The following is a 19,371-nucleotide window of genomic DNA, read 5'->3' as shown; positions in this document are numbered from 1 at the left end:
ATTAATTGTCAGAGTCGCATTCTTTGTTTGAAATAGCAGCAAAACAAAATCACATCGACTGCTCTTTAGTTTTTCATACAACAAGTCGTTTTTACAATTTAGATTTGAAGCATACGATTATTTTCATTCAAAATGGTTTTGCATGTACTTCGGCGCCCAACTTATGCAAGGGAAGCCATCTTTATATTAACGAACAACTATGAAACACATGCACGTGACATAAAAGTAAAAATCCAGACTAATAACGTACCATATTTCTTAAAACAGGCAGTAGAAGTTGAGCTGTTGCTGTGTTACTGGTGACCTCTGTTGCCCCGGCAACGATTAGGGAAATGATGAGATTCATCACCCAGGGATCATACTTCTGGAAGAACGTTAGCTCGTTACCTAGCCACTCTGATAACCCGGATTGCTAGAGAAAATAAACCGTCGAATTAGTTTCGATTTGTAGTAGTAGTAGTAGTAGTAGTAGTAGTAGTAGTAGTAGTAGTAGTAGTAGTAGTAGTAGTAGTAGTAGTAGTAGTAGAAGTAGTAGTAGAAGAAGTAGTAGTAGTAGTAGTAGTAGTAGTAGTAGTAGTAGTAGTAGTAGCAGCAGCAGCAGCAGCAGCAGCAGCAGCAGCAGCAGCAGCAGCAGCAGCAGTAGTAGTAGTAGTAGTAGTAGTAGTAGTAGTAGTATTTTCAAATTGTATTTTTCTACTTTTGGTTTTGGTTCTTGATAATGAAAGGCCTCCATTCTACACATTTTCTCAGACAATGTCACATTTTATGATTATATCACACACTGCAATACACCAATGCGTCTGAGATAAAAGTTCTCGAATCACTGCACGGTGGCTTAACGGTGCGCAGTTCATGGCATGTTCGTTGGTCTGGAAGATTAATGATTCGGAAACGTCTAAATAGCATCAAGAAGCGGACGTGGGCATTTATACACGTCAATCGGGTTTCGATTATGGTATTCAGGGTTAGGGTAAGGTATTGCCATATAACCTAATTTAAAGAATTTTATTATAACGCGTGCCATTTAAGCCGTCTACAGGATGTTATATGACGCCTTATAATGTTGTCCTCATGGCGCTCAATCGGCATTTCAACATAAAACCAAACTCTGACGTATTCTATGATGAGCTATGTGTTTACTTACATCACTGCCTTTGGCAATGGCGAACCCTCCGCCTAACAGTACAATGACACCCCAAGGCAGCTTGTTGGCGACAACTGCCCACTTGAGTATTGGGTTGTAAGATGGTCGACCTAGAAATGTTAGACATTTCGTGGGAGTTTTAATGCCAGCGTATATATGGATAACTCATATTCGTGCATGTTTTTATTGTATATTCTTGTAAACGTGTCGTATGTTAAGACACATGTTGTTTATTATGCTCCTATTGGTGTAAAAGCTTTTGGTAAAAAGGGTATTGTTCTGCTCTATTCCTTACAGCAGGTGAATTATACTGATACGTATAAAGGAAACTCGTTTAAAATTAAAAACAAAAACAAATATCTTCTCTCTTAATACAACAATTTAAGATAGGAAGTGAATGAAAAGATGCTGATCATCAAAAAAAGGAATACGCTGTTTATTTTTCGAAAACCATGCACTCATCCTTACCTCCCTTGAACCAGCAGAAGATGTTAGGTTTTTCTGCAGGTAGCAGGAATAGAACCACACTTAACAGTATGCAAGCTGTGGAATCACTCACGTAACTAGAAGGAGCAAGTAGAGCAGTTAAAACGGTATAGGCTTTGGTTAATGGAAAAAAGGCTATACATAGAATATGTGAAAAGCTAGATATTCGTTAACTTAATATAATTTTATTGGGTATGCGTTCATTATTAACTTATGACTTATATCATTTCACCAAATATACGGAAATAATCATTGTTCATGTACCTTTTTCCTTTTTCATCTTTCTTGAAGCCAATGCCCCAACCATCTATATTAGGAGGTGCACGGAAGAGCCATAATATGACTAGAAATATGAATACGACAAGAACCTGAGTTTCTGCCATCCTGAAACATAGTGCAATATCATTTAGGACGAATAAGGTTAAAAAGTTACATTTCAAGATCATTCGGTGTCTTCTAGTGTTTATAAATATTGAACTTACGAGATTCGCCCCAGTTTTTTATATCGATCTCTAACGATTTTTCCAATGGCAAGTTTCGCTTCTGCACCCATTCTCCTAAAGCAACTGTAGAAGAAATAAAGAATACTCATTAGCGGGATGTTGATAAAGTTACCGTATCATTTCTTTATTCTATAAAACGGTTATAAAATAAGTTACGCATGGAAGCATGTATATCAAAATGAACGAACTGTGTGCATATTTGTTAGAATGTTTAGTATCAACCAAAATATGGTTACATTTCCTTCCTTTGCCAATAAATGTATTTGTGCACTAAACCTTCTTTTTTATTTATAATATCAATACAAAACAAAGTAAACATTTACAATTGAAGCTCAAGCAGTAACCTTTAAAACCATAATAACTTATGTACCATCTTCAAATGTTGGTATTTTTCTTGTATGAGGTAACAACCTTTACCTCAGCCTGAGAAAGACGAGTGCCAGCCATAGCCAGCCAATAAACAGAGTAATCAAAGACATTGGAAAGGCGAAACCCATCCATTTGGCGAAGGAAATAGGGGAGTCGCCCTGGCCGTTTTGTGCATAAAATCTGTAAACGTAGGAATACATTAAGTCAAATTTGAATTACAATATGAAGTCATTAACATACCGGCGGGATAGTTAACATACTCTCACATCACATAAACTGCATAGATTGCCATACAAAAATATGCAAAATGCAATGTTGTACAAAAATGTCTATGTTCCTTTTTATTGAAAACAGATCAAATGAGAAATCCGTAATTGGCAAAATAGTAAGCTTTTGACCTACTCATCAGCAACATTTTTCAATACAAGGTTTGGTGGTGTTCCGGTAAGCGTTGCTATTCCACCAATGTTGGCCCCATATGCAACACTCAAAGCCAGTCCTTTTGATAGTCGTCTCAATTCGTTCTCTTCGCTCTTCGACAGTTCGCGTAAATTTTCTTTCTGCTCTTCACCTTTCGTCGTTTCCCTGGTACTTTTCCTCTCCTGAGCCGAACTAGTAGTAAGAAAACATGTTCATGAGACAACCTTTTTTATGATTTCGAGAAGGAAATACCGCAGTACTGGTACCAATTATCAAAAGCACGTTTCAAGAAATTAGGCCTAATAATTAAACGGCCAAATCCCAAATGGTTATTTGTAAGATAACGTACAAGCTTATTACAAAGTGATTAAATGGTATTTTTAAATACTTGTGTTTATGATGAATTAACTTGCTTAACAGTTATCTCATGTACCATGTTTTTGTATCCATATACCTGCCAGTTTGCTTATTGATGACGTATTTATTGCCCTTAGACTTTACGCCATTGTTTTCTTCAATGCCTTCCATGTCATATGCTTCGTTTTCGTGTCCACTATGTACACCTGTAACACACATTTCATTTAACAGAATTCAGAAGTTAAATCTCATTTCTTAATGCAAAAGGACATGAATATAATACTTTAATCGCGGGAACGATGACTAGGTCATATCTAGCCAATGTGTATCTATAATATCAACAAATGTACACTAATTAAATTGTTGCACGGACAAAAAAAGGATACGTTAACACTTTATACTGTGTCAAATTGAAACATCAACAAACGGTCTTAGACAGATGACTATTTACCCGACTTCATTTTCACTTCCCTAACGGCGCTGCTGACGGCGGTGATGATGGGAATCATCATTGAGGCGGCTGCGGTGTTACTGATCCACATGGACAGGAACCATGTGGTTAACATTAGCCCTAACATCAACCTACAGAGATAATGCCCTATTTATAAGCATATGTTTACGGGAAGCTATGCAGCGAATGAACATCACAATACGCTCGTAAGATTTACGAAAACACCAGAGGAAATGTCGAGGATGTGCCCGAAAATGCTTTTGAGAAGGATGGAGCGCAGACTTTGAACGTTCTCTCGATAAGATGTCGGAAAACACCATGGCCTAGTAAGGCTAGTTTTCAATCTGCTTCAATTGTTCAGGTTTTTATGGCCGATGATCTGAACTATTTGATAAGGCGGCGCTCCTTTATCGTTCAGCATTTGGACAAGCCTTTTCTGCGCATTATTTTTAAAAAGAAAAATGAAATGTTGAACTAATGGAGGTAAACAATTGAAGGAAATTGGTCAAATTCAAAATGCTTGTGAATACATGTACGCGGTTAGAGTTTGTAGGTATAAATTATCTATCAACTCTTTTACCAGCACATGTGGCCAAGTAAATATTCAACCGATACCTACCAAGCGGGTTAATGTAACGGTATGTTCCATGAAATAGCTCATACATAAATTGGTTTGTTTGTTAATTTTCAATAGTTATAATCAATCGCAAAAATGTTTGTGTTATCAAAACTATTGCGTAATTTGATTTTGATTTTGACCATTCTATACGATTCTGCAAATTTGTCTGCACTACAGACGACAACAAACACTTGTAACGTACATGTACTTTTTTAAGTCAGGGGAGCCAAAGATGGAAAAAATAATCCCGACTTGTCTGTACAGAGTGAAATGATCAAATGCTATCATTTCACTCGAGCCAGAGTGAAATGATCAAGTTATCATTCACCAATATTTTTTCATTCTTTCACCGATATGCATGATATAAATAAATATGCTCACATGATAGGTCGTGCCCCGACCAGCAACATGACACATAGTGATATCCGAGTGTGAAGGCCGGTCTCCTCCAATGCCACCGCGATCACAAGGCCACCGAGAAACAACATTGTCGTGTCCTAGAGTAAACATGTATACACAGTAACTCAGTGTTTTCAGGCTATGTTGGACTCACCAACTCTCTTTACTCACTAAGAAGGGAACATTATTCAGCATTTTAAATAATGGTATACTAAATATACAACAATCCATTACACGCCAGTTTATAATCTTTACTTTTCCTTTATTTTATTTCGTTCATGTTTAGAATAAATTGATATTTTTATTGTTATCAATATCTATGTCAATGTGTGTGTATGTCATGGGAAGTAAAAAACCCGTTTGCATAATGACATGTCTTTACCGAAACGTATGTAGCGCTGACGACGGATGCCGGAAGTACGCCCGTTAGTGGAAAAAGGAAGATGGGCATGAGGGCGGTCACCGGGATCGGGATGGCCTCCGTCAGCCACAGGATCGCCATCACTACGATCACGTAGGCGCATCGCGACCTCTGTAATATAAAGTGTCAAATAAGTTTATTCCATCAACAACCAAGTGTACGTTAAGCACCATGTGATAAGCGTATATACGTTAGCTGAGTGTTTACCAGTGGCTTCGATGAAAACAACCGACAAAATTGTTAATTGATTAAATAAATTGGTTATGAAGTGATTTTTGCTAATGTCTTTAATTCGTTCGAAACTCCTTAAAGGAATATAGTATTCACTTTGATTCACTAAAGCATTACTTCACCATACGGGCTTCGTCAAAATTAAACAATAAGTATTACATACTCATAGGATGAATACAATACTACCATCTCTGAACGAAATCGTAAGCAAATCAAAGTGCGTATGATGACAAAATAGAATAGAGAAAAAAAAGATATCCGTTTGCGTCATGATCTAAAATTGTCTTTAAACAAAGTTTTAGTAGAGACATGCAAAGGCCAGCGGGCAAACTATAAAAATACACGTCAACACCGGATGCATGCGATTAGTCATCCAGGAAAGAGGTTTGATTACTTAAACTTGGCGAGTGTAAATACATTACATCGAAAAACGCAATAGGATATCAATCATAGGGTGCATTGCGCACAGAATAAATAAAAAGAAAAGAAAATTTACACGCTGCGAAAGTACTTTTACTTGTTATGTTAAGCATTTAATGAGTCTATAAATAACAAGGTCGGGTGTGTTTTTTTTCTAAATTTTCAACAAAGTATAGGTGAATGGGTTCTCGGTGTAACGTGTGTGGTCATTTTTGAGGTGATGACAGTTTTACAATGTCATTAGAATATACTTTAATATAATTCTGATTCAAATAGAACAGATTATATATCTTTCATTATTACTTAAATTAAATGCAGCAATGTCGTTATAGTCACCCTGAGGCGGATTCATCCCGCAAGTCGAACACAGTTGTAAAAGTCAAGCTCTATTGATTTCAGCACTCAAAGGGAAGACCTAAACGATGAATTTAATATATCTGAGGCCTACTTCAATGACATGTTTTAATCCACTGTAGTAAACAACTAGGCCATACTAGCAAAGGGTCACAGCACTGAAGGATAGCAGCCGTGGTTTGTTACCTGTTATTTTTCAAAACAAATTGAAGCAGCACGTAAACATCATTGTAAACATCACATAGAGGTATTTGATTTAAATATGCAGAGAACATTTTGAATGTTTGTGAATAAGGTTAAATGTTTTACCTGTTTTACCCGCTCACTGATATTCATTTCACGCCTTAACATGTTTTGACAAGTAAGGTGTCTGCGCTTAATCATTGTAATGAAATAAAATATTAATTGATAACGAATTTCATCAACATCGATTTGCTCGTTTATTTTTTTAATCATTCTCTGGACTTTGCGGTTTGTGTTTTCAAATACGGAAAATGATAAACCCACTTTGAGCTTCTGTTTTTTATTTTATTAGTTACCATTAATAAAATAATTAATTTAATTTTGAATGGTCATTGCTATTTTTTCAAGATTTAGTTTCCTTTTCATTTTGAATATTAGCTACACATCTCTGAAATTTACCAGTTCTTCGCTTGATTTTAAAGGTTCGTCGCTGTCGCTCTGATAGAGAACCAGATTCAATGGCAACAGGACAGCAAGAACTGTGACCCAGATAGACTTGAGCGCCCAAATGTGGGAGATTACACTTCTAGCCCGCATGACTGTGTCCAAGATGGGCCTTCTTGTGTTGATTACAAGGTCGGTGTGGTTCGCTGATGTTGAATTACAGGCCGCTGAAATATAATTTACTATACTTCAGACATTATGTAAAGCAATGGATTGAAACAACTCGCACTTGCAATACGTACATGTCGCCGTATTAAGTATACAAAATAAATAATTTACCTGACAACAAATAGAGCATAATGATGTCATTTGTAATTATAAGAGGCAGTCATCTGTGCAAGTAAATTCAATGGTTTGTGATAATAACATGGTACACACTTTGTGAAGGTTAAGGCAGTAGGTTTAAAACTGAATTATGAAACGTTATTTTAATAATGTACACTGGATCAAGTTGTGATGATCTTGATATTAAGATATGGGAACGAACAAGCACATAAATGTAACATATACACATCCAATAATTGCATATTGAATAGATATGCTAACATTTTGATATATGATTATATTAAAATCATAGTCACATCCATGATTGACTCATGGACTCTGCAATGCATCGAAAAAAAAAATCAAATTAAAGGGAAGAAAAAAATGGTTTGAATAAAACAACCCCATAAGTATACATATCTCATGTAAATGTACTAGATTGATGCTATTTTACTTGCTGACTGATATTCATCCTACATGCTGTTGTTGTTGTGTAAATAGAGTTCTACCCGCGCCCTATAATGGTTGCTTTTTGGCTTTACCCCTTCACATCCTCAAGTGTGACTTGAACAGAATTTTGAAGTCAAAGGATGATTTTTACCCCAACCGATTGATATGATATTCGCCAAAATAATATTTTGGACCCGAAACGCCGCGAGACCCGCGCTGAACGGCATCTTGAGCTGTTCCACAACTCTATCCTGCATGCGAGAAAGCCAAACTGTTTTATACGACGGACGAAATCGACCAGTAACGCATGTATAACTGTGTCAATTAGTGCTATCTGTAACCGCATTGTCAATGTCAACCTTAGTCAGGGCCGCTCATCTCAAGAATCCTAGCTGCGGTTTCGTACCAGAGAGAAATGCGTGTTAAAATCTCCAACGTGCAAAATCGATCCAAGACTTTTAGATAAAACACCATCAGAAACTAATCCCTATTCGATGTTAACGGGTATAATTGACCCATTGACCTTGACCCCAACCAAAGGGACAGCTTGCGGAGCTGGGGATAGACTGGTAAGGTTTTCATTAATGCTTTCAGAATTGTTTTTATGAGTATTGAGAAGTTGACTTTACCAAAAGAAAAGTTTATTTCTTCACAGCTGTTTTCATCGATAAATATTGTATTGTGGTATAAGAGTCATTTTGTTATAACTGTTCACAATATTTAAAAATAAGCATGTTTACACCTTCAGGAGGAGGTTGTGAAAGCTCTCGAAGGGGACATAATTCAAGTAATGGTATACTACAAATACAACAATCCATTTCACAACAGCTTATAATCTTTACGTTTCCTTCATTTCATTTCCAGCTTTATCAGCTTAAAATGTTTTATTGACATCAATATCTATATGTTAATGTATGTGTGTGAAGAATTATAAGATAAAGCTTATTTAAAACCGTCTATATTTCCACTATTTTGCTGTTGTTCGAAACATAATCGGTTTTTTTTTAATTTGTTTCCATAATGTATAGGTTCTTAAATACGTATTGTTAAGTGTAATTTGTTAAATAAAAAGTCTCTGATTATGTTAAAAAAATGCTACATTAAAACAATTGATTTGTTGTCGAAAAAAATGGATACCTTCTACCATGAGCACATGAATAAACATTTTCATTTTTAACACCAAAATGACTTATTTTTATATGATATTTTATTTGCGACCTAGTAGACCAAAACGTACATATGGTGGCCTTGTATAGGCCATTGACTTTATTGATATTTCGAACAACCTTGGTATAAATGTGTCATATGTGTTATTTAGTACTTTAATTGTAACGATAAGAAGGCCGTTTCCTTGTGGCGGAAGGTCATTACAATATTTTTAACTTATCAGTTTTACACGCAGACAAATCTCGTCAAAATAATATTCAACAATTCAAAGATTTATGCATGATTTCGATACAAACTTCTACTCATGGTGAAAAAACCCACTGAATGCCCAAAATGTGCATTTAATATTAACATTTTTTTTGCATTGTTGTTTTATCGAATGCGATGACGCGGTGTCCGTCTTCCGTCCAATCATGCTTACGTAAACAATTACTTGTGAACGCGATGAAGTCGTCATTTACTTTTTGACGTTCCCAAACTTTTATAGTAGCTAGATATCTATAAGAGCTGGCATGGTTCATTTTGAAAAACAGTCAGAAACTTCTATGCATGACGGCCTTAAACTAGTCGAAATTAGTAAAATTCACCTTATGAACACGATAAAGTTATCATTCGTTTTCCGCTGTTTACCAAAATTATACAGTAGGTAGATATCCATAAGAGCTCATGTCCTATTGATAACTAGCCAGATTCGTAGGTGCATGACTGGATTATGACCTCCAAAAATGGAAAATTGTTATAATTGAACTTCTGAAAACAAACCGCCTAAAAATATTATCTTATGTTTACCAAAAGTTTACAATGGCTACATATATCGATGATAAGTCGGTTCCTTTCGAATACCAGCAACATTCATCCATGCATGGATGGATTATGAACATTTGAATTTAACTGGCAAACAGCTATAATTTAACTTGTAAACACAATAGCGCCTTTATTTTATTGAACACATTAGATCCTTCATTCAAATCTTGTGTTTACAAAATTATACAATAAAATAGACAGCTATAAGTGCTCGATCCCATTCAAAACCTAGCCAGATCTGACCCAGCATGACTGGATTATGGCCCTTGAAATTTGCAAATAATAATGATTGCTATAATTGAGCTTGTGACGTAATAGCTTCTTTATTTATCGTCATTCCTTGGCCAAACATGTACATAATTTAGATGACCTTGAGAGCAAGGCCCATACAAGACTGGATTGAAATTGTCCGAATTAAAATACAGCTTGGTAAGCCCTTGGCCTAGAATTCTAAACCTTTGAAATTAGGTTAAAATATATTGTTCATGATTAGTAGATGACTCCTATTGATTTTGAAGTCAAGTAGCCTTTTGCACAAATGGTTCATCTGTTGGTAACATATTCTGACTGAACGCTATTTGATTCTGCAATCAACATGCTTCTTTAGTTACATTTCAGTGTTAGATCATTTGCTACAGTTTAGTGATACTGTTGTTGAGGGGCATATTGTTAATATTATAGTACATTTAAAGGCAAACTTAAGAAAAAAACGTACTTTCGCCGAAGTATAGCAGAAAACATACGCGACCAAAAATCCAGAGACCTGGACTTTTCATGCTCCATAAAATGATTTCAGTATTTGTGCTGTTTTTTTAACTTCAATTGGTTACAAATGCTCTTGATACACAGAAAATATGTTTGCAAAATTGTGCAAATAAGGCAAGTCGGTAGAGCACAGTCCTCTTGTGTTCATCAATCGTTAATGTATTTTGTAAGCTTGTTGTTATATTAAAATAAACGCGTTCTTTATGAGAAAATGCAATAAAATACATGACGTTTAATTGTTTAAGATGAACAGGGTAATTGCAGGTTTTTTTCTCAATTTAACACTAATACCATGAATCATAATTCGTTAAAAAGTGAAGATGTAAAATTAATGTAATCATACCCATCGCTTGTCTTCAATGCTCAACTGCCGTTTTTGCAAATGGTCCGCTTTACACGTTCAAGTTTTAACCCTTTGCCTCTTGCAATACAATAAGTTCGACTGCACACAATTGTTAACAACAAATAATCCATGTGCACTGTGCTCACCCTGTCCTGTTATTGAATGTTATCTTTGAAAATGGAATGAAAAATATAGGTTTTTGTTATATCTTGAACTTTGACCGGACAATCAATACGTAAATTTGAAATCTCTAGTATTGTTTGTTTAAATGCCGGAAGACCTTGATTCGGTATAGCTTTATAGAACCAATGCATTCAAGCCATCGGGTCACTGACTTAGGACTATAGTTTATTTGAGCGTTGAAATACAGACTGACGAAGATATTTTATGATTGCAGTATTGCATACATGTCCAAGCAGTTGAATCAATTATTCGTGATTAGAATGTTAAGAGTATGTTGTGTTTAGGCTTACAATAAACACTAAGTTTAAACAATTGGAATAATATTATTTGCAGATTTTCCCATCAAGTACATCCCTTATCTTGTTTCATGACTCTTTGTATAATAACAATCGGTAGAACATGATAAGAAGTCTATGTCATGTGTGGCAGAGGACGGACCTTTAAAACACCCGCGAAATTTCAAATTCTTAAGGATCTAGCCTAGTACTTAATGATTGCCTATCTGCAATTTCATTGGCTGACAATGTAGGTTGTATTCTAATTATTATTTTGCATTTCTTTACATTTTCCAAACAAATCTTAAGTGGAAAGCATTGTATTTCGTCTTGATTTTGTGAAAACAGTTTTAAATACGTTCGATACTTAATGCGTTCAAGCAGGTAATGACGTCATGAGCAAATACTATTTTTACGACATCTTACTCGATGCGATGTCACGATTTAAAAGAGACCGTTAAAAGTTCAGTGTTTTTTTTATTTTTTTACCAGATATGATCTACTTATCAACGGAATTGAAATGATCTACTTATCAACAGAATTGAAATGATCGGATGTACCGGGTACTACATTTCAGCAAAACATGTAGCGCGGGAAATGGCATTGTCTTGTGGTACCCGGATCTACACTAGAGCAGGTGAAACAGGAAGGTCATTTTAGCTATATTTTACTGAAAAAAAACATCTAATAAAAACAATCTGACACTCTTCATTTTACAATTCTTAATTTTAATCAATTTTATAGAACTTTTCCATAGCCTCGCTTACAAACATATTCCATGAACACGTTGAATTAAGTTGTGTATTATATGATGACTTGAGACATATCCTTTTCATCTCAAACATGCATTTACAAACAAGTTGAAGCCACTCGGCCCATTTTTTGACTGCATGCGTACTTATAACCTGTAACTTTAACCAAAATAATATTTAAAAAAAACACGAGTAATTAAATATGACAATGCAAATTTAAGTTACTTTAAACAGAAATGAGATATGAAATCTTAAGATATTGTTTTCGCTGACAAGCATATTTGTTTACAAATATTATTTTTTTATTATGATTTAAGAGGTTTTTTATTACATGACTTGAACCACATGCATTATAATTGTGATGATTCGTAAGTTTCCATTACGTGGCAAAAATAATACTATTTACACAATGTAAGAACTGATGCATCTGATCCAGCAGTATGAAGGTTTAAATGGTTAATATAAACGGAAGTAAAACTTTAAGAGTAAATAGAATGCTTGTTAAAACACATACATTACCAACTAGCTGTCCCAATTTTACGTTGGCAAAGACCTTCTTAACGGAACAGATCACTATCACATATCACCAACTAATCCTCCTGTATTTATAAACACGGCATTCGTTAGCAATTAATTATTAAACACAACTTAGAATGCAGCCGACAGCGGTTTTTAGTCATGCTTCGAAGGTTCTTCAGGTCAACAAAAAGTACTGAAAAATAAAGAGCTGACTGTTAAATAAAGTGCCTGTCAAATGTGTTCAAATTTCGCACTGACGAGCTCAGAACAGCTGAAATAAAACGCTATATTCGAAATGTAAATAATAAATTGAATGGCACAGAAATGTGTAAATTTCAATGATGATGTTGCATGCTCACGAATCATTCTCGTTCGTTGTCTTTAAATTATCATATCATTTGTCAAATTATGTTAAGTTTCTTTTTTTATGCTAATGCAAGGTCACAGAAAATGTAGATTACCTTTGTGTGTGTGTGAGTGGTGTAGGCCTGTTTCAATAACGATTTAAGTCGTACAGTGAAATTATCTAAGTGTGTGTTTTTTGTTATAGATGTATGCATTTGTTTCATTTTAACTTTAAGCAGTTTCTAAGTTGAAAACACACCTAAGGAAACACAATCAGTAAACATGTTGCAAATTGTGGGGTTCCTACAGATTTAAGTTTGTTGGAATTACGACTTCAGTCATTTATTCAAACAGGTCACTGAGCAGCTTTTCAAAAAAACAAACATCTAAAGTAGTTTCTTAGCTTAAGTAATTTTCTGATTTTTTTTATAGTCAGATAAAGGAAACAATGATGTGTTTTTAATACCAAAGAAGGTATTTTCAACAAAGTAAATGGACATAAAGTATTGAATTATTAGGTTTTATGACCGGTGTGATACGTTAATCTGGAAAGGAACTGAGGTGTTCTATCTGGGACCAATAATGTTTATTGCTTTCATGTAGTTTTGAGTTTTTATTTGGTATTTCTACCATTTTTTATAAGACAATGGGACAGTTCTTCGCATTCGGATGGGTGATATCCGAACAAAATGGCGGAATTTGCCGTTTTAGTGATAGGTTTCGTTCGTTACTCTACACATACTAAAATAAATTTCGACAATTCGTTATTGTAATGGTGTTGGCATAGCATAGCTTAATGTAGTCGTACACTTTTTAAAAAAAAATGATTTTAAAATTATTCGACAGTTATGTATTGAAAATGTGTTTTTACTGAATAAATTCTGCATCAACCTGGCGGGATTAAATTGCCTTTCAAAATGTATTTTTATATTTATTTTGGCATAATTTGGTACCTAACATATTGATGGTTGTACTGGGGGACTTTTTAATAAGATTACAAGTTAACATGTTAGTAAATATTTGGTTTGAAGTTAGCATTATTTTTTCTTATCATAAATTGGAATTTGATGAGGGTATGTATGTGGTAGCTGCAATAAATATCTTATATGTCAAGCTGAATAAAAAGTGACCATGAGTTAAAAGAATTAATGATATAATCCTTAAAGACAGATAATAGTGCTATATTTCACCTATATTTATTTTTTTCCTTGGCTATCTTTTTTGTTGTTGCAGCATTTACTTATGAACGTTTTAACAACTGTTTTGGTCTTGGAATGAACCAACTTATGCGATAATGCATGGAAACCCGTGATATAAGACTGCTGACAAATATCAGAATGCAGGTTATGATATTTATGTTACAAAAAGCTCATGTTTCACATTTAAATTGTGCTTTCAGGTCCAAATGCGTCTGACGTTTTCCTGGCAGATTCTTCATAACTGAGGAAGATGGACCTTCTGCATTTCATGAACACCATTGACCATCAACTCACATTTGCTTAAAATGAATATATAAAAATGTTGAATTATGAAAAACATTTTCATTTCACTGATAAATCTCTATTTACCTCCAGAAAACATATATTAATTCATTTTAGAAGTACATGATTTTTGTTATGCATGACAGCAGTGATTTTTTGGAAATATTTTTACTGTACACGTATGTGCCTTGCAAATTGGGAAAATAAGCCACAATAGCAAATAAAATGGCAAATATACATGTTTTCATATATCATGTCGATGAGTATATACAACTAGTACCAATAGGTAATTAATTAGAATGATGCCTTTACTATGCCTTAAAGGCTTTGTGTTGTTCTTATGACCAATAATAAATGATCTTACTCCAATGTTGCATCGTACATGTAAATCACTTGAGTATGACATTTACAATAAAACATTCCCACCTCTGTCGTTTTCCTTTCCATGTCTTGAACGCATGTGCCTACGTATTCCCAACACCGAAGCATAACATTCATCACATACATATTGTTTCCGCGAATTACTTTTGTCACTGTCTCGAGGTTTTCGGGGATAAATTGATTTAGAAATAGTTGCAGAATTTTCCTCAAAATCACTATCTAAAAGGTTATATGCACTCTTAGTAAACCCACCAAGTATAGTATCTAAATCCAAGTCTTAAATAACGTAATCCTCTTTAAAATATGCCACTCTCACAAATGAAAATGTTTGAATTTAACAAAGTGAACGAACGATGGTATTTGTTTGTCTACGTTTAATTTATTATAATTTGAGTAATAATGTTTAATTGCCATGAAGCCGATTCGTGCCGACTTTTTAAAAAAACCAAAAAGGATTGGAATACTAATTACCCTTCGTGTTTTTCTTGCACGGCTCTTAACAACTTAGAAGTAGTAAACGAATACAAGTATCTCGGGATTTATTTTAGTAGAACCGGTTCATTTGCTAGCTGCAAAAAACATATAGCTTCTCAGGCAACACGTGCAATGTATAGTCTAATAAGAAACTCAAATCGCCTATCATTACCTGTTGACCTACGTATAGAACTCTTTGATAAAACAATTAAACCTATTTTGTTATATGGTGCAGAAATTTGGGGATTTGGTAACAATAGCATACTGGAAAGGGTCCAACTTAAATACTTGAAATATGTTCTCAAATTAAAACGATCAACACCAAACTACATGGTCTATGGCGAAACAGGCATGAAACCTTTATCAATCGATATAGAAGAAAGAAATATAGTTTTTTGGGAAAGATTACAAACACCATTCAACAATACACAAGAAAAACTCTCATCAATGATATATAAAGTTATATACAACTTAACAATTTCATTAGATGACAGAGTAACAAAGAAAAAATATCCCTGGATATATTTCATTAAAACGATTTTCATCAAGTGTGGCCTGAATAACCTATGGCTTAATCAAGAAGTAATAAATCACAAGTGGTTAAAAAACAATGTAAAGCAAAAGCTAACCGATTTATTTTTAAATGATTGGTTGTCGAATATGGAAAATGCAAGCAACAGTATATTTTATAGAATTTTTAAAAAGGACTTTGGTTTTGAAAAGTATCTCGCCAAATTTCCAAATAGACAGTTATTTTCATTCATCAAATTTAGAACAAGAAATCATAGAATGCCTATTGAAATAGGCAATTGGCGTAGAATACCACTCAACGAACGACTATGTACTCACTGCAATAACAAACTAGGAGACGAATTTCATTATTTGTTTGAATGTCAATTCTTAAACGATGAAAGAAAACAGTTTCTAAAACCTTACTTTTATAGACATCCCAATACATTTAAATTAGAAAAACTAATGAATACAGGCAGTAAACAAACACAGATAAATCTATATAGATTTATAAATATTATTATTTCAAAAATTAAGTAACTATATGCAATATAGTGAATTGATAGTTATATATAGTGATTTGCTTGAAAATTTCCATGCGATTCGTATTTTGAGTTTTTGAATGTATGTATTACATATGTAAATATATGTACTGTAGTTATATGTTAATCATTGTCGATTGGCAGATTTTTCACAAACATATATGTATGACATGTGCTGTAGTTTAAATTATTATAATTATGTAAAACATTAAAATTCTCATATTGGCGTAATACGATGTTAGTTAGAAACAAGCTGTGATGTATTATTAACATGTCTCATGTCAGAAAAACAAAATATTGAATTAAAAAACCCTTTGATTCCTATCATTTTCTACTATTGATACAATCTTATTCATTGAGAATTGTCTAAAATGTTTTCTGACCTAATGTGAATGTCTCCCCGATACTCGTATTGGGTATCATATAAATTGTAGTTAAAAATTTACAATGTATCTGCCGCCATGTATGTATATATGTTTTGTATATGACCTCGTTTGCCATGTGTATGGTATGAGCGAATAAACGGTGTTTGACTTTGACTTTGACTTTGAACACCTTAATTACTTCTTAAGGTGTTACAAACATTTATCGTGTTAGCATATTCTAACATCACACTTGAAAAGACACGTTTACGTTCATACTTGAAACCAGCAACTTTTCATGTTTCCCAGTTCATTTTGGGGTAGTACACATGGATTTATTTTAAATTTCGTTTCATCCCCAAACATTTTTCTTTCGGGCATTTTATATCAAATGAAAGGTAATTTAATAAGCTTGATATCGGTATATTAGTTGTAAAATTCACATGTTTAAAATTAAATAAATGATGATTTTCGTTAGTCATTTCCTGTTTTTCAAACCTGTTCTGGCGGTCAAATATTGCCAATTCTCATTGACCGTCTCTTTTTAACTCGCCTTTTCAACCCAACACATTTTTTTCATTAGTGCATTTTCTGTCAAATGAAAGTTAATTTATTCAGTTTTATTTCGATGTATAAATTGTTAAAATTTCATGTTTATAATTAATTAAATGATAATTTTCGTTAGACCTCTCTTGTTTTTTTAAACCTGCACAGGCGGTCAAATATTGCCGACTTTCATTTAACGCCTCTTTTTAACTCGCCGTTTTAACGCCAAGTATATTTTTGTTATTAGCGCATTTTATGTGAAAGGAAATGTAAATTATTCAGCTTTATATCGGTGTATAAATTGTAAAAATCTTAAGTTTAATACTTTGGTAATGACCATTTTTGTGAAGTCATGTACATATTTCACTCCATACGGCATCGCTGTAAATCTTGAAGCGCGCGCTGATATCGATCGAATCATTGTTATCAGTGATAGAATCAACTGACGACAGCATATTCAGACTGGCTCATGCTGTATAGCTTGGTTTCCTCTCCCTGTAATCTTACTCCCAGGTTCTATCTATATCGACCTTGCACCTGATTTGTCGAGTCAATTTTCTGTATATTGGATACCGCAAAGTTTAAACTCGATTATCTGAATGTATTCATTTTACTATATTATCATATATAAATTTTACACTGAATATAGATTCAATATCCGAAACTCTACGTTTACTTGTAAAGAAGGGGATTTTAGAAAGGATTAAATGACATTCTTAAACAACTGACGTTGATTTTAGAGATTCACTTTCAGCGACAACTACCTTGTTATTGTCCAAAGAGTCAAAACCTTCGCCATTGTTTGTGGTTAATTCAGCGTGCTGTTATCAGTAAATGATCTGCATTTCTGACGTTTATTTTTTACTACAATGTTCGACCTCTCATTTTGATATAGCGTTATTAAATATTTTATCCTTGACAACAGAGATATGATAGTGTCCTACTTAAATGACAACACATTAAGAGGCTCTATTTCCCGTCATACTTGACAACAGAGATATGATAGTGTCCTACTTAAATGACAACACATTAAGAGGCTATATTTCCTGTCATACTTGACAACAGAGCTATGATAGTGTCCTACTTAAATGACAACACATTAAGAGGCTATATTTCCTGTCATACTTGACAACAGAGCTATGATAGTGTCCTACTTAAATGACAACACATTAAGAGGCTATATTTCCCGTCATACTTGACAACAGAGCTATGATAGTGTCCTACTTAAATGACAACACATTAAGAGGCTATATTTCCCGTCATACGATACAATCGTCATGTAATTAATGTTGAGACCGTCCGAAAAATATTTCAAGCTGAAGCTCAGTTATTAGTTTATTGTACAAAAGGCCTCCGGCCCATACACAAAGAAAAAGATCATACAAACGTGAAAAATATTGGCAATGAAATGTAATGATTTTAAAACTAAACGTCCATATAACATCTTCTTTCTTCGAATTCGTAATATATAAATACTACTATGTTACGAATAATCAAGTAATTGAACAAGACATTAAAGAATAAAATTTATCTATAGTAGGGTATTTTCGATAAGATGTTGCAATATGAATATTCCTGGATCATTATATTAAGAATATCATCAAAAAGGTATTCATCTTCAATGTAACATTCGCGGTATGGGCAAGTAAGTTCGTCTCTGGGTTTCCGATAATGCCAACCAATTTCCAAAAAAAAGATTTTACATATAGAGCATCTAAATGACGCAAAACTTTTACGACATTTAGCTACATCTAAACATAAACATATGCTTCAACTGTTAAATCTGTTTTATATTGAGTATGTAATAATAACTTTCTATTCGTAAAACATCTTGTTCTCCACATTTGTAAATACTGATCCTTTAACCTATTATTATACAAAAATAAAAACAAACATTTGTAACATTATCGACATATATGGCGTTCCAAAATGTACAATTATCAAAGCCAATCCTATCATAACATACTAGCATAGTATAAAATAATTTAGGGTAACTAGAATTTGGCATATTAAGAAAACGAGTCCAGTATTCAATAAGACGTTTTGATGAATATATTATGTACATAGAAAAACGTCCCAAGTCTTCTAGAACCACACCGTTACAAGCATTTTGTTGGGCACTCAAGAACCCCTTGCATCCCAACATGTGTACATTATCAATGCAAACCTTATTTTAAGTCCCCATAACATCAAGCCGTATAGCATAATTACCATATTTTTGCATCAAAAACTTTGAAAAAAATCGAATTTATGGTACAGAACTGTAATTCTGAAATGAACTTTAAACATGCCAAATTACTCTTTTTGTCTTCACTGACATACGTTCAGCCATTTAATACACAGATAT

The 19,371-nt window shown here is 33.8% G+C and overlaps 1 protein-coding gene across 1 annotated transcript in view; it reads right to left on the bottom strand.

Annotated features, from left to right (window-relative positions):
• Nucleotides 1-19,371, bottom strand: part of LOC128230927 (uncharacterized) — a 34,406-nt gene that overhangs the window by 701 nt on the left and 14,334 nt on the right. Inside the window, exons 16-27 of the mRNA XM_052943355.1 lie at nt 6,817-7,028; nt 5,131-5,280; nt 4,731-4,846; nt 3,731-3,861; nt 3,377-3,485; nt 2,905-3,114; nt 2,551-2,682; nt 2,113-2,196; nt 1,895-2,014; nt 1,613-1,707; nt 1,145-1,254; nt 251-412 (exon numbers count right to left, since the gene is read on the bottom strand). Coding sequence (XP_052799315.1) covers nt 251-412; nt 1,145-1,254; nt 1,613-1,707; nt 1,895-2,014; nt 2,113-2,196; nt 2,551-2,682; nt 2,905-3,114; nt 3,377-3,485; nt 3,731-3,861; nt 4,731-4,846; nt 5,131-5,280; nt 6,817-7,028 — 1,631 coding nt within the window. The remainder of the gene's footprint in view (nt 1-250; nt 413-1,144; nt 1,255-1,612; nt 1,708-1,894; nt 2,015-2,112; nt 2,197-2,550; nt 2,683-2,904; nt 3,115-3,376; nt 3,486-3,730; nt 3,862-4,730; nt 4,847-5,130; nt 5,281-6,816; nt 7,029-19,371) is intronic.

This window comes from Mya arenaria, chromosome 4 (assembly GCF_026914265.1).
Source record: "Mya arenaria isolate MELC-2E11 chromosome 4, ASM2691426v1".
NCBI lineage: Eukaryota > Metazoa > Mollusca > Bivalvia > Myida > Myidae > Mya > Mya arenaria.
The sequence above is the reverse complement of the archived record's forward strand: the minus strand, read 5'-3'. Positions and strand labels throughout refer to the sequence as shown.